General features: G+C 43.7%; 1 protein-coding gene across 2 annotated transcripts in view; it reads left to right on the forward strand.

Annotated features, from left to right (window-relative positions):
* The window catches only part of exoc2 (exocyst complex component 2), a 273,825-nt gene extending 269,417 nt beyond the window's left edge, over positions 1-4,408 (forward strand). For both annotated transcript variants that reach the window (XM_038796745.1, XM_038796746.1), the window contains 2 exons: positions 1,050-1,109; positions 3,559-4,408. In XM_038796745.1, coding sequence (XP_038652673.1) covers positions 1,050-1,109; positions 3,559-3,652 — 154 coding nt within the window. In that variant the 3' untranslated portion in view covers positions 3,653-4,408. The remainder of the gene's footprint in view (positions 1-1,049; positions 1,110-3,558) is intronic.
* Positions 4,409-22,004: the final 17,596 nt, after the last annotated feature.

Consider the following 22,004-nt stretch of genomic DNA (forward strand, 5'->3'; position numbering starts at 1 on the left):
CAGTTAAGTAAAGCAATACTTTTAATTGTTAGAATTACTTGCACATCCTGGCCCAATCATTTAGCATCTTCGGTGAAACCTGACATTTCGCCATCAAATGAGTAAAACATAACACAATTCTGGCACTGTCCTTTTTAACCATTGATGATGTACAGTTTCAGTTGTCATCCTGGTGAGGGGCTATTTCCACTTTTGTACTGCTTAAGGCCTTTATTTATAGTTGTGCTGAAGCCTCAGCCATTAAGTGGAAAGCATCTCAAGGTCTAATCATTGCCATCAGAATTATTTGTTCAGGGAGGGACATATTGAACTGTAATCAAGGCATAAAGTGTGGGTGGCACAGTGGCACAATGGTTAGCACTGCTACCTCACCCATGTTCGATTTCAGCCTTGGGTGAGTGTGTGTGGAGTTAGCACTTTCTCCCGGTGTCTTTGTGGGTTTTCTCCGGGTGCCCCGGTTTCCTCCCACAGTCCAAAGATGTGCAGGTTAGGTGAACTGGCTGTGCTAAATTGCCCCTTAGTGTTCAAAAGAGATGTGTAAGTTAGGTTAAGGAGTTATTGAGATAGGTGGGGAAGTGAGTTTGGGTAGAATACTCTTATCAGAGGGCTGGTGCAGACTCGATGGGCCGAATGACCTCCTTCTGCACTGTAGGAATTCTATGACCATATCTGGAGTAGAAAGTCAAACTTATTGGCCAAAATGTGAGAAATTCTTAAAATACTCCAGTTCTGAACAAATGGAACTTGAGGGAATCTGTTCAACCGCTCATTATAAATGGATGTTCATGGTGGGGGGAGGGGGGGGGGATAAAATAAATAAATGGATGTTCATTAAGTCAGATTCTTGCCCAAACATTCAATGGAAACCTATTATCAATCTTGTGCTATCCAATCTAATTTAGACAGACTTTCCTACTTCATCAGTATTGTTCTTTTTAAAATTGAGTTTGAATCTATTGCCTTATAAGCATTTAATTTAATGTTATTTTTGAGAAGAATTTGAACTAAATTCTATGTAAATCTATTTGTGTCTCTCACTGTGTCTCTAGTTATAGTTTCAAGCAGGCAATTGAAGCACTGCCCCAACTTCCCAATGGAGCAGATAAAAAGTAAGTTTCTCGAATGTTTCTATAACTTGATGCACTTTGCAATCTACTCTGAAAGAACTTAGTTTTTAAAAGTAGTTACCAATTGGTTGGGGTTTGATATTAGTTCCTTCAGTAGAGTAAAACCAAAGTGGTCATTGCTGTTTACCTTCCTTGACATCTAGCAACTTAAGATAAACTCGCTGGTAACTTTATAAGGTCCCCAGCTGGAATCTTCCAGCTAAAAACCAAGAAACATCTCCCTGCCAAAGGAACTCCCTGCCAAAAGAACTAGAATGTCTGAATCAGTGACATGGTGGGTTACAGAATGAAGCTAAAAGTAGATCTCAGAGCTTTACAGCTAATCGCATCATCTAACTTCAATATTACAAATGGAATTCTATTTACCGTATATACTCGCGTAACATGCGACTTTTGAGCACCTAATTTGAAGCCTAAATTTCGGGGGTCGCATGATACACGAGGTACAAAAATCGCAGGTGTGAAATGCTGGCCAAGATAAGTCACATAGCATCCAGCTGGCTTTACTAGCGTTGTTCAGCCACTTGCCGTTTCCATTCATAAAAACATGAATGGAAACGTCAAGTGGCTGAACATCTTCCCATCAGAATACTACTCTTCAGATTTTGACCACAGCATTCTGATGGGAAGATGTTCAGCCACTTGACATTTCCATTCATGTTTTTATGAATGGAAACGGCAAGTGGCTGAACAACGCTAGTAAAGCCAGCTGGAAAGCTGTTCGAATCGCGAACAGCTTTCACAGCAGAATCAACTCTGCAGAAACCACACACAATGATACCATTTGGAAGTTTTAGTTTCCAAAATTAATTTCCAAAAAAGTCACTCGCATGATACATGAGGTATACCATAAAAGCATGTTTTTGGGCCGAAAATATAGGGGTCGCATGATACGCGAGATCGAAAGTTACGCGAGTATATACGGTAATCCTTCTGCCTAGCCGCCCCCTCCACCCAAAAATTGAATCTATTGACACCATTTGGAAGTCGTAAATTACAGAGAAGGTTTCTTGGCCTGCTCATTTTAAGACGTGTCATCAAATAAAGTGAGGGACAAACAGCTTTTTGTATTTTTTCACCTTATCTATTGCTCATTATAATGGCCACAAAAATTGACTGAAAGAAACTTGGTCATCATAAGTAGAGTTATCAGGTGGCACAGTTCAAAAATTTCTGAAAAGTTCACCTGTTAAAATATCCTAAAATACACACAATGTGTGTGTGATGACTTAAATCAATGGAAGAGGAATGTTACAACTAAAGATAAGTGATGTATTGAGTGCAGTAATAGTTCTGAAGCTTTGAAGTTAATGGAATAAATAAGTTTTAGCATCTTTCAAAATGTCTTTTGGTGCAAGATAAGGACTCAGTCCCCTCGAGTATATCTTGAGCCCATGCCCACCCATCACACACCTCGATTCCATATCTGCCCATTCCCCTTCCTGCCATAGGGTGCAGCTGTTGTGGAGTATCTAAAGACAGGGTCAGCTGTAAGCGAATCAAGCAGCAGTTTATTCAGTACCAGTATGCATGCAGGGGAGTGCTATCCCAGGATGCTCCAAGAGGCAATTCAATCATGCACTGCTTCCATCAATTATTTATTCCATCTTTGTGATACCTCATCGTGAACTCACAATGCTCTTATCTTGTATGTCTAATTCAGTACATCCGCAATTACGGATGAGTTCACAAAATAGGCATAGAATGACCTGACTTTTAACACCAATGATGCGCACAGTTTCTTTAATCACAAACTTTGCTTTATCTTTTCTGACAATTTACTAAGTTGTCCAATCATCTGCTTAATTTGATCTGACCCTGATCAGCCATCCACTTCCTAGACTGACTAAAAGGTTACATTCCTTATTACATCTATTCTAGTTTTTCTTTTGACCGGAAACACTTTTAAAACGACTACCAGCAATTTGGTAAAGCCTGGGTAATCACGGGGTATACCACTTCACAGCCTCAGACCATGCCCAGCCCCCAGACTCAGTGTGAGTCTGTTACAGCCCAAATCAGGACCAAATCAGCAGTAATTCCCCCACCACCGCCACCCCACTCCCAGTCACAGCCCGAATCAGACAAGAGTCTGTACCGTCACCACCACCACATCACAGCCCAAATCCATGCCAGCTAATTACTAATTTTTGTAAATATGTTCCATTTATTTTAAGTTGCTATTCCAGAAATAGGAAAAGAAATTTTCTGTATTATGTTCAGATGAAAATAATATTTGCATTCGTAAAATGAAAATGGTTGCTAAAACCATGATTATCAGATTAAATTATTCAATGGCAAATTAAGATTAATCATTTTCTTAATTGTTTGAGAGCATTTATCTTTTTTAATTACAATCTTTCTTCAAATAAAATGTGATTTTCGATTACTGGGGCTGGATTGTAAACTAACTACCTTTTCGTCTTTGTAGGTTACTTGAAGAGCTGCTCAACACCTTCAAAAGCAGCATGCACTTACAGCTTACTTGCTTTCGACCTTCCTCGCGAGACCCGGTGAAAACATAAAGTGGAAAAGGCCCTGGAGATATGTAGATCCGTTATACTGCAAAGCCTCGCAGCATGACAAAATATAACCCTTTCAAAATATGTTTCTACTTTTCCATTTCTCCCAACAAAATCAAATTCTTGCTTGGAAAGGCTGAAGTAAAATTCTAAAAATGCTGCTTCTAAAAGTATATTAATAGTTTCCTCGATATTTGCCAAGTACACTTTGAAAAGTTGAAACATGTCGGTAGTTTATTTTAGTGTCAGATTCAGGGTTCTGAACCTGAATTCTATTGTGAACTTGGGGGGGGGGGGGGAGAGAAATGATTAGAAGAGAAGATTAAAAAGGCACTAGTGAGTTCAGATCCAAAAGAGAATTGTCTCGCTGAATTTTCAAGTGATTCTCCTGTTATTTTTGGGCCTTTCAGAAGACTTGAAGCATCAAAAGACACAGTATTTGCAATGCTTTTCCATCATTAGACTTACACAGCATGAATTGTGAAAATTGCGGACTTCCATTGCTTTAATTTCATGCTTCATTCAGAAGTGTTTTCTGCCAACTAATTGATGTGTGTTCAAAATATGAAGTTAATGAACTAAGTCTTCATGTATTTCAACTTGTATGTAATCAAAACTAAGTAAATACTGTGTAACCTTTTTGATTTGTTTCAAGTATTTCCACCAATTTCTTTGTGCCTTCATAAAAGCATAATCAGTTTTCCATCATTAACTTACTAACAGCAATGAAACGTGATGAAATAAAGGAAACAGACCGAATTCACCATTAGCATTTTTTAGATGTGTGACTGTAACTTAATAGAATTGGAACCTGATCACGCTGGAGTGACCAAAAGTCATATTTTTTTTTAAATGCCCGTCGACTGTGATCAAAAGCCTAACCCAGCAAAGGGGGATCTAACCCACCTATCACCATATCCACTTACCTCACCCACCCTACCAGTTTACCTCAACCATCTACGCACCCTACCCATTCACTGATATTCACACTGGAATTTGTAACTACTTTACAGCAGTTATTATCATTTTAAAAAACAAACGGTGTTTCTTGCCTTTCCCCCGACACCTCAGCGCTGTGATGGATTTCTCCAATGGACACTGCGCGACACATTTCTGGAAAAGCCAGAAATACGGAGTAGTGTCTAATCGTGGATACGACTGACAATCCAACAATGTTTGCTGCTTTGCGGAAGATTCAGGCCTGTGTATTTTGATTATCAAAGTTGTGAAATTAAGCTGAAACTAAAATATTACAGAAAGAGCATAGTTCCAAAAAAAATTAAATAAACAATAATACATTCTCAAAATCATAACTTGCAAGAATTGTTAATCAACTATAAACATTTTCCAATTTATAAAGAAACCACCTTAACATGTCTGAATTTTTAAACACATTTTTGACCCTGTCTATTTCCTTCTCCATCTACCCCCCTCCTTAGTCACGTTTCAGTAACTGCTGACCTATAATGCTGACCCTTACAACAGAACTTAATGCTTTCCCTTGTGCCGTGCTTAGTGGTAGGGTATCTCATTTATTCAGATGGATCTGGTGGCATGTGAGGATGCCACCACTACCCCATTTAAGTCCATGGTATGAAGGCCTGTGGCAAGCCTTCTCACACGGCTACCTACCAATTGAGGCCCATGGTGGACAACAAATGCCTATTCAAGGGGCCTGGTAGCAGCAGTTGGGGGACTCACCATGCGGAAAGCCTGTAAAGTAAACCCTATTTATTTGCAGGCTTCCAGGGGGTTCCTTGGTTTAAAGACACATAGTATTGGGCGGCACGGTAGCACAGTGGTTAGCACTTTCCCTTCACAACGCCATGGTCCCAGGTTCGATTCCCAGGCTTAGGTCACTGTCTGTGAAGAATCTGCATGTTCTCCCCGTGTCTGCGTGGGTTTCCTCCGGGTGCTCGGTTTTCGTCCCACAAGTCCCGAAAGAGGTGCTTGTTAGGTGATTTGGATGAATTCTCCCTCTGTGTACCCGGACAGGTGCTGGAATGTGGCGACTTGGGGCTTTTCACAGTAACTTCATTGCAGTCTTAATGTAAGCCTACTTGTGATACTAATAAAATATTGTTTATTTTATTTACCTGATTGAGGGACCCAGCATAGGGTAGGAGAGTTCTTCAATTAGCCACTCCCAATCCCATCTGCAAGATCCCCTCCCACCCTCATCATCAGTCACCTTTGTCTGGGTCCTTGTGTGAATGCATTGCATTTACATTAGAGTTATTTGTCAACCAGATGTACCCTTCTAACTTATATTACATATAATCTATAACCTTCAACCTCAAAGTTGTACTCCTGAAGCTAAAAGTTATATTCTACAACATATAAATCATGAAATAGATTCTTGCAAAAATGAGTATAAAGTACAAAAGGAAAGAAGTAATATTAACAAATGCATTTCGATGGTTAGACCACATTAGAATATTTTGTCCAGTTTTTGATGCTCTACCTGGCAAGCTCCTGTGAGTCTTTCCAAAAACGTGGACACTAATCCAACATTGAGAATTTGCACTGTTGTTTCAGAAACTTATCTTTCATTAATTATAATGGACCCTGCAATTCATGGCCATAAACTAATTCAAATGGGTTAAACCCAGTAGATTCATTCGGAGAATCTCTGGTAGCAAATAGTAAAATTTCCAATTCCTTGCCCCAGTCTCTTAGATATTTATGTCAATAGGCCCTAATCATGGTTTTGAGAGTCTGATGATATATCTCCAAAGCTCCCTGAGATTGTGGATGATAGGCAGTTGATTTTACTTGTTTGGTACCTAAACTACAAATATATCCTAGAAAGTTTTAAAGGCAAAGTTAGAACCCAGGTCAGATTGTACTTCTAATAGTAGGCCATAGCGTGTGAAACACTGTGTGAACCTTTCCACTACTACATTGCTGTAATTTTTCTCAAAGGTATAGCTTCTGGAAATCACATAGTCATAATCGTGACCGTAAGAATATACAGATGTCCTGCCTTTGTTTTAGGCAACAGTCCTATGCAATCTACCGATGCCCACTAAATGTTTCTTCAAACACTGGTATGGGTATTAGCGCATGTTGTGGTTTACCTATTACCTGCCTGGTATGACAGGTTCTACAGAATTGCACTACATCCTATGCAGTCCTGGCCAGGAAAAATGCTTGTTGACTGATGCCTGACTTTTCCAAATTCCCATTGATATCTCATGAGCTATCCGCAATACTTCCCTACGATATGTGGGCAGTAGCACTATCTGATGAACAACCGCTCATTCCCCATGCGCAGGTCAATGAGAATGTCTCCAATTGTTCATCAGAACTCCGTTCCTAATGGAACCCCTTCAGCCTCAATTTCTATGAGAGCTCACTGTGTTAATCTATGTATCTCTAGGTCTGCTTCCTAGACCTCAATTAATTAACTTCTATCAAACACTTCCTCAGAATTATCCTCATTCTCGAGGATAGTTTTGGCTATTCAACCATCGGATTGTGGCGTGACTTTATTCTTTGGTGGTGAACTTTGTTTAGCCTTTTTCCTGGTCACCACACACGATGGGAAACTATTTGGAAATTCTTCTTGTAAACTTTTGTCTCCTTATCTTCCCATGGACTCTCTCTAATCATGGGTGAAGCTAAAACCTTCACTCCTGCCAAATTACTCCCCAGAAGTAAGTCTGCCCTATCCACTGATAACTTCTTAACCTCTCCGACCACTACTGGACCTGACACTAAATCATACTCAAATTCTACTTTATACAATAGAACTGGGATAAAATCTCCACCTATCCTATTCACTAATACCTTAGTGTTCATTGAACTCTTTGGAGGGAAAACAAAATCCCCCTCCAGTAAGAGAGTTTGTGTAGCACCTGTGAACCTTAAAATAGTTGTGGGTTTGGCTATATCAGTTGATGAAAATGTTATGATCTTCCCCTTAAACAAAAAACCTGCATATCTCTCATCTACTTCATTCATCACGCCTCCCACAACAGTGTTTACCTCAGATCTCTTAAGTCCAGTTAGAGCTACAGTCCTCTGTAGTATTCTTCACTTGTGTTCCCTTTTCAGAATCCTCCTTCAGACATCCAACAAGTTCCATGGGCTATCCTCACAGCTTCCAACATGCTGAACGAACATATGCCACTTTATTGCAATGGTAACCCCGAGGCCGACGAGTCTCACCTTCACCCTCAATACCTTCCTTCCTCGTCTGAGGAGATTTCTCAGAGCATTCCCATCTATCCATTCCTTACCTTGGCTACTGCCTTTCTTTCACTCTCCCACTTCCTATCTTTTTCAAAATTATGGGGGTGACAGAACAAAGGTTTGATTTTATGGATCACCTTATAATAGTCAATCATTAGTGCTGCTTGTCTAGCTGTCCTCGCCCTTTGATCTTCAACATGGGGTTCTTATCACAGAAGGTAGTGAGTTCTTAAATACTTCAAAGAGAATGACCTCTCTCAGAGCCTGATAGGTAGTTTCAACTCCCAATGCTTGTACCCACCTGTTCTGCTTACCGCTTTCAAATTCAGCAGAAGTCTGTCCCGACTGTCTCTTTAAATTCTGAAACTTTTGCCTGAACAAATATGAACAAATTCATATGCACTCGGAATAGCCGTTTTTACCTTGTCATAATCCTTCGACCCCTTCTGACAGGCATAAACTTCCTGCGCCCGCTACGTCAATTTACTTTGCATGGGTAATGTCCACTTTTCCTTTGACCATTCCATTTGGGTTGCTATTTTCTCAAATGCCCTAAAAAATGTTTCTACTTCCTTTTCTTCAAACTTTGGGAGGGCCAGTATAAAGTTAAACATGTTGCCACGAGGTTCTGTTCTGTTGGGGTTAAGCTCCCCTCTGGCCCCTGGCAGCTCCCTTTTAATTTCCAGTGCCTGAAGGTGGAACTCTCTCTTTTGCTTTTTCCTCTCTCTCCCTAATGCTTTTTCCTCTTCACCTCCAAGTCCAAATTCCTCATTTTAATTTCCATTTGAAAAGATTTTTCTTTCTGCTGCATCTCCATTTCTTTCTCCTTAATTCCTTCTTATGCTCAAACTGCAACCGAATTCTCTCCAGCTCAATTTTCCCACCAGAAAATGTCTGATGCTACACTATGTCGTAGGCTCTCCTGTGTTGTTATCCGGCCCAAGCATTGAACCAATATATCGTATCTCTCTGCCTTCCTAGCTTTAGCTGCTACCTGTAATTTTAATTTGCCTGCCAATTCGATTAGCTTGTCTTTTTGAAGCCCTTGTAAATAAGCCAAAGACAAGTCATCCATCTGAAGAAAAACCTTAGCAGCTCCCAGAGCATTCTTGTTATATTACTAAAAACATGGTGCCTCTTTTTCATTTCTACTGTAACCCAAATGTTGCTGTCTACCATTTCAAAGATCCTGGACAAGCCCCCAAATTATGGTATGACACCCTGGGCTACTGCGGTGTTAATTCCAGTCCCACGTGACCCGGAGTTGCAACACAATTGAAATTAACAAATACTTCTTAGAAAATGCCTATCAGTCTATGGATACCTAATAACTACAGTCGCACTTTGACAAAGAGTCATCCAGTCTTGAAACATTAGCTCCCTTCTCTCTCCACACATGCTGTCAGACCTGCTGAGATTGTCCAGCATTTTCTGTTTTTATTTACGGCAGTTTATAAATTCAAACACAATTCATTTTTATTAATAACAATAACTCTAATTAAATATAATCTTTTATTAATGTTACAAGTAGGTTTACATTAACACTCAATGAAGTTACTGTGAAAATGCCCTAGTCACCACACTCTGGCGCCTGTTCGGGTACATTGAAGGATAATTCAGAATATCCAATTCACCTAACAAACACGTCTTTCGGGACTTGTGGGAGGAAACTGGAGCACCCGGAGGAAACCCACACAGGACAGATAAATACAGAGGCGAAAGAGGAGTTTAAAGTAATGATAAAAGTAAAAGGATGAGAGTCTTTTTGTTTCAATGGATATTTCCAGTAAGCCTTTCTTCAATCTAGGCCTTCAGTTGGAGATTCATCCAGGTCTCAAACACTTAACTGCAGGTTCAGGAAACAGTAGATAGATAGTGGCTGGGATTCTCCAATAATGGGGCTATATCCCCACGCTCGCCAAAAAACGGGCGCGAATCACTCTGGACTTTTTTCAGAAACGCAGGAGTGATTCTCTGGTTTTAAGAGGGATAGCAGGGCACCGGCGTGCGCCCCGCAGCTCCTGCTGCCGATACGGGGCCCTGCACTTCCGGCCGTGGGTCTGTGCATGCGCGCAGCAGCAGTTTCCACGCTGGCTCCCGCGCAACATGGCGAAGCCCTACAGTGGGCCGACGCGGAAGAAGAGAGGCCCCTCCCCAGAATGTGCGCGCCCGTCCATCAGTTGCCCCTGCTCGCGGGCCTGGCCATCGTGGAGGGCCCCCACAGAGTCTTGATTCCCCCCCAACCAGGACAACCACAACCTGCCACCACCATGAGCTCCCGCCGGGTGAAACCAGATGTAAACCATGCCGGCGGGAACGTGGCAGGAACTCGGCCGGTCTCCTCGAGGAATCGGCGCAGCGACCTCTTTCAACAGCTCCTGACCGGCGCTGCATCAACTGCTTGCACGCAACTAGTGGGTCCGCAGAGAATCGCGGAAGCGGCGTCGTGCCAGATTTCCGGCATCATCAGCTATCCTCCGCGCCGGCCGCAATTCCAGTGCAGAGGATCGGAGAATCCCGGCCACATTTCTGGACACACAAAGAGAGAGGCGGACACTCACAGCTGCTCCTCTCAGCGTTCAGGATCCACCTGACACTTCCCGTGTCCTCTGAAAACCATCCCACTCGGGTAGGATCCAATCACCGCCTGTCGCTGAGTAGAATACAGCCTTTGGTCAGGTGATTGGCCAATCAACCCAATCCCTCCGATCCCTTGGGTGCCAAAATGTCTGGGATTTTCTGTTCAGAAGCTAAACTTCCGTAGCACGGTGTACTATTTGCAAGTTTTGAGTTTCTCACTTCCTGTGCTCGACTTAAAGGTATATGTCCATTAAATATCCATGGATCAAAATGATATCCACAAAGTAAAAGAAATGGGAAATAAGGGAATAAACAGAAAGGGTCCTTACACCTGTAACACACAACTATTTGCCAATAATTCCGAGTAAATATGTGATTGACCCGGTATTGGGACACTTGTTTTGCCTGACAAATATTAATGATGTAAATCTTGGTGTGCAAGGGACAATTTAGAAGTTTGCAGATGATACAAAATTTGGAAGCATTGTAAACTGTGAGGCAGACAGTGTAGAACTTCAAATGACATCGACAAGTTAATGGAGTGGGCAGTGAGGTGGCAGCTGTTTTAGTAGGAAGAACATTGAGAGGCAATATAAATGAGGGACCTATGTGTGCATAGGTCATTGAAGGTATCAGGACAAGTGGAGAGAGTAGTTAAAGCAAACAGTATCCTGCACTCTGATAATAGGGGCGTAGAGTACAAGAGCAAGGAGGCACCGTTGGACTTGTATAAGATACTAGTTAGACTTCAGTTGGAGTATTGTGCACAGTTCTAGGTGCCACGCTTTAGGAAGGATGTGGACGCATTAGAGAGAGTGCAGAGGGGATTTGAAAGAAGGCTTCCAAGGATGTGAATCTGTAGATAGATTGGAGAGGTTGGGAGAGTTCTCTTCGAAGAGAAGAAGGCTAAGAGGAGATTTGATAGAGATGTTGCAAATTATGATGGGCCTTTTTTGACACCATGTCGGTGATCCCGAATGTGGGGGTGCATCCTTTCCCAATGCTGGTGGTTTTTGGGGTCTCTGATGTGCTGGAACTGTGGACTGGTGCAGGAGCGGATGTCTTGGCCTTCACTTTGTCGGTGGCATGGAGACGAATCTTATTGGGGTGGAAGATGGTGACACCGCCAAAGGCTTTGGTGTGGCTGAGTGATTTGATGGATATTGTACGCCTTGAAAAGGTCAAATACACCTCGAGAGGGTCGATTGAAGAGTTTTATCGAAGGTGGCGACCGTCTTATAGTGTACTTTCAAGAACCGGTCCATGCTGGAGTGGAAGGGGGAGTAGGGTGAGATTTTTTGTAAAAAGTGTTTTTTTATAAAATGACGCAGGTTCAATTGAGGCATTCAAGAGGGCATTAGATAATTATTTGAATGGAAACAATGTGCAGTGGACAGGGAAAAGGCAAGGGAATGAATGCTCATTTGACAAACCAGTGCAGACACAACAGGCCAAGTGGCCTTCTGCACCGTTACAGTTCTGTCATTCTTCATTCTGCAGTTATTAATGTTGGCATGAAAGTTCCTGACATCATGCTTCTGAACAAATTCCTTGACTCTGGCCTTTACTAAATTTTGAAAGTTTCAGGATTAACGTCATAACCCTTTTGATCTTAGCTTCAGGGTGTCACTGACTTCTTGTCCGTCATGGGTTAGCCTTAAACTGTGGCCCGGAATCCATTTGTCTGACCTACAGACATGTCCAGTCTGCCAGAGCTGCACCTGTATATCCGAGACTTCAGTGCTAATTATGTTGGCGTGCTGCACCACTTTGCTGCTCGTTGCCCTGCCTTACCACTTAATTTTCTTGAAAGATTATATTTGCCTTTGGTGTAATCTTTCTAACTGCTTATGTCCCGATGGTATAGAGTCCAGGTTTCACAAACATAACATGTAGTCAGCACTGCACACCCACGGTCTGTCTTTAGTTTCACCTTTAATCTTGGATTGATAGAGGCAACTATTCTGTAACTCCTTGCACCTGGGCAAAATCTGCCAGATGTGTCAAATTATGGGGGTGGATACTGTAGGAGCAGTAATTAAGTTCTTGAGTTCTAGCATGGATTAGAGCCACGGTAATGTGAGCCAGAACCCCGTGTGATAGATGAAGGTCTTATGGCAGACACACTAGAGATCAACTGAATTAGACAATAACAAGAAATGTAGAGTAAAGGCAAATATGGCAGTTTGAAAGTGATGAAGCCAAAGACATGCAGAAGAACAGAGACAAACTACTTAAGTGGTCAGAATAATGCTGATAAATTCAAACGCAGAAATACCAACAAAAACGGAAGACATACTTTTGTGAATGGTGTTGATCTAGCTGGGAGGAAGGACTGAGAGAGATATTGTTGTTATAGCAGACTAAACATACCATGTCATGCCAAATCGTGAGACAAAAATCAAACAAAATGCTAAGCTATGTTGACTGATCAGTAGATTTGTAAAGTTGAAGTTCTGTCGTACTCTGATCAGGCAATAGAATGAATACTTCTGGAGTGCTGAGTTTTGCACTGGAGTGCTGAGCTTGTGGCATTTGAGTGCTACAGTGAGAGTTTGGTGACTGAGGGAGTGCTGAGCTTGTTGCATTTGAGTGCTACAGTGAGAGTTTGGTGACTCAGGGAGTGCTGAGCTTGTTGCATTTGAGTGCTACAGTGAGAGTTTGGTGACTCAGGGAGTGCTGAGCTTGTTGCATTTGAGTGCTACAGTGAGAGTTTGGTGACTCAGGGAGTGCTGAGCTTGTTGCATTTGAGTGCTACAGTGAGAGTTTGGTGACTCAGGGAGCGCTGAGCTTGTTGCATTTGAGTGCTACAGTGAGAGTTTGGTGACTGAGGGAGTTAGGTGAGGAGGGAGTAAGGTGCTCCTTACATTTCATTTCCTATATTTATCAAAGAGCGTGAAGGGAGCCCAGAGTTTAGGGTACAGCTGACTGGAAGCAGAGTCGGAGGGCGGAGGTCCAGTTGGTCCACGGGGCAGCTAATTCTGTAAAGTAAGAGGGGATGGAGGCTAGGGCAGTTGCATGCTCCTCCTGTAGGATGTGGGTGGTGAGGGATACCACTGGTGTCCCCGCTGACTATACCTGCGGGAAGTGCACCCAACTCCAGCTCCTGAGAGACCGTGTTAAGGAACTGGAGCTGGATGAACTTCGGATCATCCGGGAGGCAGAGGGGGTTATCGAGAAGAGTTACAGGGAGGTAGCCACACCAAAGGTACTGGACAAGAGTAGCTGGGTTACAGTCAGGGGAAAGAAAACTAACAGGCAGACAGTGCAGGGATCCCTCGTGGCCGTTCCCCTTCAAAACAAGTATACCATTTTGGATGCTGTTGGGGGGGATGACCTACCGGGGGAAGGCCCCAGCAGCCAGGTCTCTGGCACTGAGTCTGGCTCTGGGGCTCAGAAGGGAAGGGGGAGCATAGAAAAGCAATAGTAATAGGAGATTCAATGGTTAGGGGAATAGATAGGAGATTCTGTGGTCGCGAGCGAGACTCCCGAAAGGTATGTTGCCTCCCGGGTGCCAGGGCCAGGGATGTCTCGGATCGTATCTTCAGGATCCTGAAGGGGGAGGGTGAGCAGCCAGAAGTCGTGGTGCACATTGGTACCAACGACGTAGGTAGGAAAAAGGGTGTGGAGGTAATAAACAAGTTTAGGGAGTTAGGCTGGAAGTTAAAGGCCAGGACAGACAGAGTTGTCATCTCTGGTTTGTTGCCGGTGCCACGTGATAGCGAGGCTAGGAATAGGGAGAGAGTGCAGTTGAACACGTGGCTGCAGGAATGGTGTAGGAGGGAGGGCTTCAGGTATTTGGATAATTGGAGCGCATTCTGGGGAAGGTGGGATCTGTACAAGCAGGACGGGTTGCATCTGAACCAGAGGGGCACCAATATCCTGTGGGGGGGAGGTTTTCTAGTACTCTTCGGGAGGGTTTAAACTAATTTGGCAGGGGAATGGGAACCGGATCTGTAGTCCAGCAACTAAGGAAGCCAATATTCAGGATGCCAAAGCACGTAGTGATGCAGTGGTGAAGGTAACACTGACAAAGGAGAGTACTTGCAGGCAAGGAGATGGGTTGAAGTGTGTATACTTTAATGCAAGAAGCATCAGGAATAAGGTGGGTGAACTTAAGGCATGGATCGGTACTGGGACTACGATGTGGTGGCCATCACGGAAACTTGGATAGAAGAGGGGCAGAAATGGTTGTTGGAGGTCCCTGGTTATAGATGTTTCAACAAGATTAGGGAGGATGGTAAAAGAGGTGGGGGGGGGGGGGGGGGGGTGGCATTGTTAATTAGAGATAGTATAACAGCTGCAGAAAGGCAGTTCGAGGGGGACCTGCCTACTGAGGTAATATGGGTTGAAGTCAGAAATAGGAAAGGAGCAGTCACCTTGTTGGGAGTTTTCTATAGGCCCCTCAATAGCAGCAGAGATGTGGAGGAACAGATTGGGAAACAGATTTTGGAAAGGTGCAGAAGTCACAGGGTAGTAGTCATGGGTAACTTCAACTTCCCAAACATTGAGTGGAAACTCTTTAGATCAAATAGTTTGGATGGGGTAGTGTTTGTGCAGTGTGTCCAGTAAGCTTTTCTAACACAGTATGTAGATTGTCCGACCGGAGGGGAGGCCATATTGGATTTAGTACTTGGTAATGAACCAGGGCAGGTGATAGATTTGTTAGTGGGGGAGCATTTTGGAGGTAGTGACCACAATTCTGTGACTTTCACTTTAGTTATGGAGAGGGATAGGTGCGTGCAACAGGGCAAGGTTTATAATTGGGGGAAGGGTAAATACAATGCTGTCAGACAAGAATTGAAGTGCAGAAGTTGGGAACATAGGCTGTCAGGGAAGGACACAAGTGAAATGTGGAACTTGTTCAAGGAACAGGTACTGCGTGTCTTTGATATGTATGTCGCTGTCAGGCAGGGGAGAGATGGTCGAGTGAGGGAACCATGGTTGACAAGAGAGGTTGAATGTCTTGTTAAGAGGAAGAAGGAGACTTATGTAAGGCTGAAGAAACAAGGTTCAGACAGGGCGCTGGAGCGATACAAGATAGCCAGAAGGGAACTGAAGAAAGGGATTAGGAGAGCTAAGAGAGGGCATGAAAAATCTTTGGCGGGTAGAATCAAGGTAAACCCCAAGGCCTTTTACACATATGTAAGGAATATGAGAATGACTAGAGCGAGGGTAGGTCCGATCAAGGACAGTAGCGGGAGATTGTGTATTGAGTCTGAAGAGATAGGAGAGGTCTTGAACAAGTATTTTTCTTCAGTATTTACAAACGAGAGGGGCCATATTGTTGGAGAGGACAGTGTGAAGCAGACTGATAAGCTCGAGGAGATACTTGTCAGGAAGGAAGATGTGTTGCGCGTTTTGAAAAACTTGAGGATAGACAAGTCCCCTGGGACTGACGGGCTATATCCAAGGATTCTATGGGAAGCAAGAAATGAAATTGCAGAGCCGTTGGCAATGATCTTTTCGTCCTCGCTGTCAACAGGGGTGGTACCAGAGGATTGGAGAGTGGCGAATGTCGTGCCCCTGTTCAAAAAAGGGAATAGGGATAACCCTGGGAATTACAGGCCAGTTAGTCTTACTTCGGTGGTAGGCAAAGTAATGGAAAGGGTACTGAGGGATAGGATTTCTGAGCATCTGGAAAGGCACTGCTTGATTAGGGATAGTCAGCACGGATTTGTGAGGGGTAGGTCTTGCCTTACAAGTATTATTGACTTCTTTGAGGAGGTGACCAAGCATGTGGATGAAGGTAAAGCAGTGGATGGATTTTAGTAAGGCATTTGATAAGGTTCCCCATTGTAGGCTTGTGCAGAAACTAAGGAGGCATGGGATAGTGGGAAATTTGGCCAGTTGGATAACAAACTGGCTAACCGATAGAAGACAGAGGGTGGTGGTGGTTGGCAAATATTCAGCCTGGAGCCCAGTTATCAGTGGCGTACCGCAGGGATCAGTTCTGGGTCCTCTGCTGTTTGTGATTTTCATTAACGACTTGGATGAGGGAGCTGAAGGGTGGGTCAGTAAATTTGCAGATGATACGAAGATTGGTGGAGTTGTGGATAGTGAGGAGGGCTGTTGTCGGCTTCAAAGAGACATAGATAGAATGCAGAGCTGGGCTGAGAAGTGGCAGATGGAGTTTAACCCTGACAAGTGTGACGTTGTCCATTTTGGAAGGACAAATATGAATGCGGAATACAGGGTTAACGGTAGGGCTCTTGGCAATGTGGAGGAGCAGAGAGATCTTGGGGTCTATGTTCATAGATCTTTGAAAGTTGCCATTCAAATGGATAGAGCTGTGAAGAAGGCCTATGGTGTGCTAGCGTTCATTAGCAGAGGGATTGAATTTAAGAGCCGTGAGGTGATGATGCAGCTGTACAAAACCTTGGTCAGGCCACATTTGGAGTACTGTGTGCAGTTCTGGTCGCCTCATTTTAGGAAGGATGTGGAAGCTTTGGAAAAGGTGCAAAGGAGATTTACCAGGATGTTGCCTGGAATGGAGAGTAGGTCATACGAGGAAAGGTTGAGGGTGCTAGGCCTTTTCTCATTAGAACGGAGAAGGATGAGGGGCGACTTGATAGAGGTTTATAAGATGATTAGGGGAATAGATAGAGTAGACAGTCAGAGACTTTTTCCCCGGGTGGAACACACCATTACAAGGGGACATAAATATAAGATAAATGGTGGAAGATATAGAGGGGATGTCAGAGGTAGGTTCTTTACCCAGGGAGTAGTGGGGGCATGGAATGCACTACCTGTGGAAGTAGTTGAGTCGGAAACGTTAGGGACCTTCAAGCGGCTATTGGGTAGGTACATGGATTAGGGTAGAATAATGGAGTGTAGGTTAACTTCTTAAGGGCAGCACGGTAGCATTGTGGATAGCACAATTGCTTCACAGCTCCAGGGTCCCAAGTTCGATTTTGACTTGGGTCACTGTCTGTGTGGAGTCTGCACATCCTCCACGTGTGTGCGTGGGTTTCTTCCGGGTACTCCGGTTTCCTCCCACAGTCCAAAGATGTGCAGGTTGGGTGGATTGGCCATGAAAAATTGTCCAAAATTCTATGATTAACCTAGGACAAAAGTTCGGCGCAACATCGTGGGCTGAAGGGCCTGTTCTGTGCTGTATTTCTCTATCAATCTAATACTTTGTTCGCCTAGACTCAGCGAAGCAAAAGGAAAACGTCCAGAAAAGCCGAGGTTCAAAGTAGGCCCCTGATTGACAGGTGACGTTAGTTAGATGATCTGGAGTACCATTTCAGCTTTAGTCGAAACAACTACTCCTGGTGTACTCCACTCATAATCCCCTCAATGATCTTACACATCTTGTGAGCACAGTTACCAACTCGTCAAGTTCCATGTCCTTCCCTGGATTTCTGTGGTATATGTAGTTTGGGTTTAAAACTTTCCTAGAAATCGAATTGATACCAAAGAAATTTCATGATCTACTTCAGGAAGTCATGTCCCCTCAGGTGACTGGAAGGAAGCTGCTTGTGCCATTTTGTAGAAGTAGATTCGTTTGTACATTTGAACATCCCATTGTTTGCAGTGTTATCACCTTCATTTTCTCACTAACTGAAAATGCTGAGTGCTTTACCGTTTCAAATAGTAATTTATGATGGTAGAAAGATTTGATTATAGATATTCCAGCTATTTGGTCAATATCTCCATTTCTTAAACATAATGTTTCTTTAATTGTCTCTATGCTGAAGTGTAAAAGTCTGACATGTGATAGCTGAACTATAAACTCAAAGATAAGCTGCTACGACTTGAATGAAAGTAACATAAAATGTCGCTGTTTACAATCGTTAAAAAAAGAAAATTAACAAATGTTTTCTCTTCTATATGCCGCCATTCAAACACTATCCTCAAGTCAGGCAGAGATGGAGTCATGTTAGTTCGGATATTTGGCAGTAATTGCTTGCCCCAATTTATTGAACAGAACATGTTCCATTACAAGAATTGATTGCTACTTTATCGTCACCCAGGATGGTAAAAAACCTTTTTTTTTATCATTCAGGGGATGTGGGTCTCGTTGGCTGGGTCAGCATTTATCACCCAGCCCTAAGTGCCCTTGAACTGAGTGGCTTGACTCGGCCATTTCAGAGTCAAACATGTTGCTGTGGATCCTGAGTCACATGTAGGCTACACCAGGTAAGGACGGCAGATTTCCTCCCCAAATGGACATTAGTGAACCAGGTGGGTTTTCACGACAATGGTTTCATGGACAGAATTAGCCCTTTAATTCCACATTTTAATTAATTCAAATTTCAGCATCTACTGTTGTGAATACACAGCCGGGTCCCCCAGAACATTGCCAAACTGCACACAGCAAGATCCACAGCAGCGAACAATAAGAAAAGTGGCCAGAAAATACGAACAGTATTTTTGCTTTTATTTGAGAAAATCTTTCTTAGGAAACTTGGTTGAAGGATAAATGTCGGCTTGGACAACTGACTGCTACCCTTTAATGTCTTTGGGAGAGCAGACAGGATGTCAGATTGTAGCCTCCTCTGCAAGATGATACCTCTGAGTGCAGTACTCCATCACTATTGCCTGGATTGTATTCTGTCGTATCAGAGACAAGCTGGCCAACACATTGGGTGTAGTACTGAGGTTATTACGCTCAGGAAAACAATAACACAGTTCTGGAAACTTAAGCTCAACTGCTTTAAATAGTGTTTAGTCTGATCAGATACTGATTAACAACAGAATTATTTTTGAAATATTTATTCTCTGGATGCATCTCTGGCAAGGCTGGTTTTTAAGGTGTCACAACTGACTCTTTCATTCAAACCATAGCAGCTTATCTTTGAGTTCATAGTTCATCTATCACACGTCAGACATTTACACTTCAGCATAGGCGTTGACCCAGAGAGCAATGCACTGAGAGACAATTAAAGGAACATTATGTTTAAGAAATGGAGATTAACATATTGACCAAATAGGGTTTGGGCAGCACGGTAGGACAAGTGGATAGCACTGTGGCTTCACAGGGCCAGGGTCCCAGGTTCAATTCCCCGCTAGGTCACTGTCTGTGCGGGGTCTGCACGTTCTCCCTGTGTCTGCGTGGGTTTCCTCCGGGTGCTCCGGTTTCCTCCCACAGTCCAAAGACATGCAGGTTAGGTGGATTGGCCATGATAAATTGTCCTTAGTGACCAAAAAGGTTAGGAGAGGTTATTGGGTTACGGGGATAGGGTGGAAGTGAGGGCTTAAATGGGTCGGTGCAGACTCGATGGGCCGAATGGCCTCCTTCTGCACTGTATGTTCTATGTTCAAATACCCAGACAATTTCAGAGGAGTATAAGAGTCAATTACATTGGCTTGGGAGTGGAGTCACAATTTGGTATCGATTTCTCAAATACTACTGTGAACCAGTTGGGTTTCGATGACAATCCGACAACTTCATGGTCACTTTTACTTCCAGACGTTTTCAGCTGAACTCAAACTCTCAAGTCGCTACGATGGGAATCGACACATTCTCTGGGTTATTAGTGTAAACCTCTTGAGTTGGTCATCCAGTAACATCACCACAACACTACTACACTTCAAACAGAAAGTGGAGATCATAGAATCATGACTGTGATTTTAAAGAAAGCCATCACACTTCGACGTATCCTCGTGATTGTAAAAGACAATGAAAGAAACATTAACATGTTTAAGGAACAGAGGTTAAAATATTGACCAGTTATTCCATGAGCATTCTGTTGGAATATGCCTTTTTATCTTTGTTTAGAAACTGAAAACAGTAGCGAGAATCACAAATGAAATAGTCCATAAAATGTGCTGGATTAATTCTCCACTCGGTGAGGGTTAAATCACTGTTATTGTGAATTATTGAGCTCGTAAATCTATTTCTGTCCACCGCCTCAGGCAATTCTGTAAATGCCCACAATATTACATAAGCAGTGATAACTCAGGCATCACTTATATTGTAACTTGAAAAGGAAGCAATGTGGCAAATATTTAAAGTTTTAAACTATAGCGCAGAAGGAGATCATTGGGCCCATCATGGCTGCACCGACGCTCTGATAGAGCACCCCACCTAGGCCCACTCCCTCGTAACCCCACGTAACCTTTGGACATAAAGGGACAATTTAGCATGGCCAATCCACCTAACCTGCCCATCTTTTTACTGTGGGGGAAAACCCACGCAGGCACGGGGAGGACATGCAAACTCCACACAGACAGTGACCCAAGGCCGGAATTGACCCCGGCGCTGTGAGGCACTGTGTGCCACCGTGCCGCCCCGGTGTTATAGTCAGATAATTGTTTCTTAAAGTTATCTGTTTTAATCCAGTACCTTACCAGTATTTCTAGTTTTCTGTCCTTATTTCACAAGATCCTTCATTGTTGTTGCCAGTATAGAACGGAGTGTTTTGCACTGCACTGTTAACAGTATATTTTGGTCTTTGTGGAACGGCACTGCATTCAGGGGCTTTCTTTATCTGTCTTTGAGTATTTAACCCTCCGCCGTGATTCTCACAAATATATCGATCAAACTTGACATTTGTGAATTCAGGTTTTACTGAACTTGCCACTGAGCTAAGTGAGAAAAAGAAGGAATGATTTTTGGTCAATCATCAGGCGATGCCACCTACAGTCTCTGGGAAATCATTATTCATAGTTAAAAGACTGACATGGTTCAGGCTCAAAAACATTCAGAGGGGAAAAAACATATTGTGACTCTTAAAGGCTATCTTGCTAACATCAATTCAAGTGGTAACAGTGAATGATTTCCTCTTAATCAAACACTCAAGTGGAATAAATTATTCATGCACCATCGCAGACCTTGCTGCCACTTATTAAACGTAAGCCCAGAATTCAGCCTGCTGAAGAGCTTGTTGCAACTGTGGCAGTCGATTAAGGAGTCTAGCCCAGGATATTTAGCACCCCAATTTGTGCATGTTGATTGAGTCTGCAGCCAGCAGTGCAGTGGAGAGAGAGAGATTAATAATTGCATGTAGAAATGAATGGCTTAACTGTATCCTGGGTTTGTGGCACACAAGAAACTGTGACCCTCATTGTGACCCTCATCATGAATACCCATGTACAGGGTTACTGATATTTGGCATATCAAAACATCATGGGCGCGATTCTCCGCTGCCCACGACGGGTTGGAGAATAGCAGGAGGGCCTTCCCGACATTTCTCCCGCCCTCCCGCTATTCTTCTCCCCCCCCCCCCCCCCCCCCCCCCCCCATGGCCGCCCCACGACACGAATCGCTGCTCGCCGTTTTTTACGGCGAACAGCGATTCTCCCCAGGCCGATGGGCCGAGGTCCCAGGCCTTTACGGCTGTTTTCACGAACGCAATCACACCTGCTCTCACCATTCCTGAAAACGGCCGCAAAGTGGGTCCGATACCCAGGCACTATTTGTTCCTCCGCCGCCCCGCAGGATCAGTCCGCGGGGCGGCTGAGGGGCATGATGGCCCGCGCATGCACGGGTTTGACGCATATGCGCGATGACGTCATCCACGCATGCGCGGGTTGGAGCAGTCCAACCCGCGCATGCGCAGCTGACGTCATCGTGCGCGCAGCCGCTGTGACGCTTGGCGCGCGGGCTTAGCGACGGTCGCTAAGCCCG

The sequence above is a fragment of the Scyliorhinus canicula genome, chromosome 5 (genome assembly GCF_902713615.1).
Source record: "Scyliorhinus canicula chromosome 5, sScyCan1.1, whole genome shotgun sequence".
Taxonomy (NCBI): domain Eukaryota; kingdom Metazoa; phylum Chordata; class Chondrichthyes; order Carcharhiniformes; family Scyliorhinidae; genus Scyliorhinus; species Scyliorhinus canicula.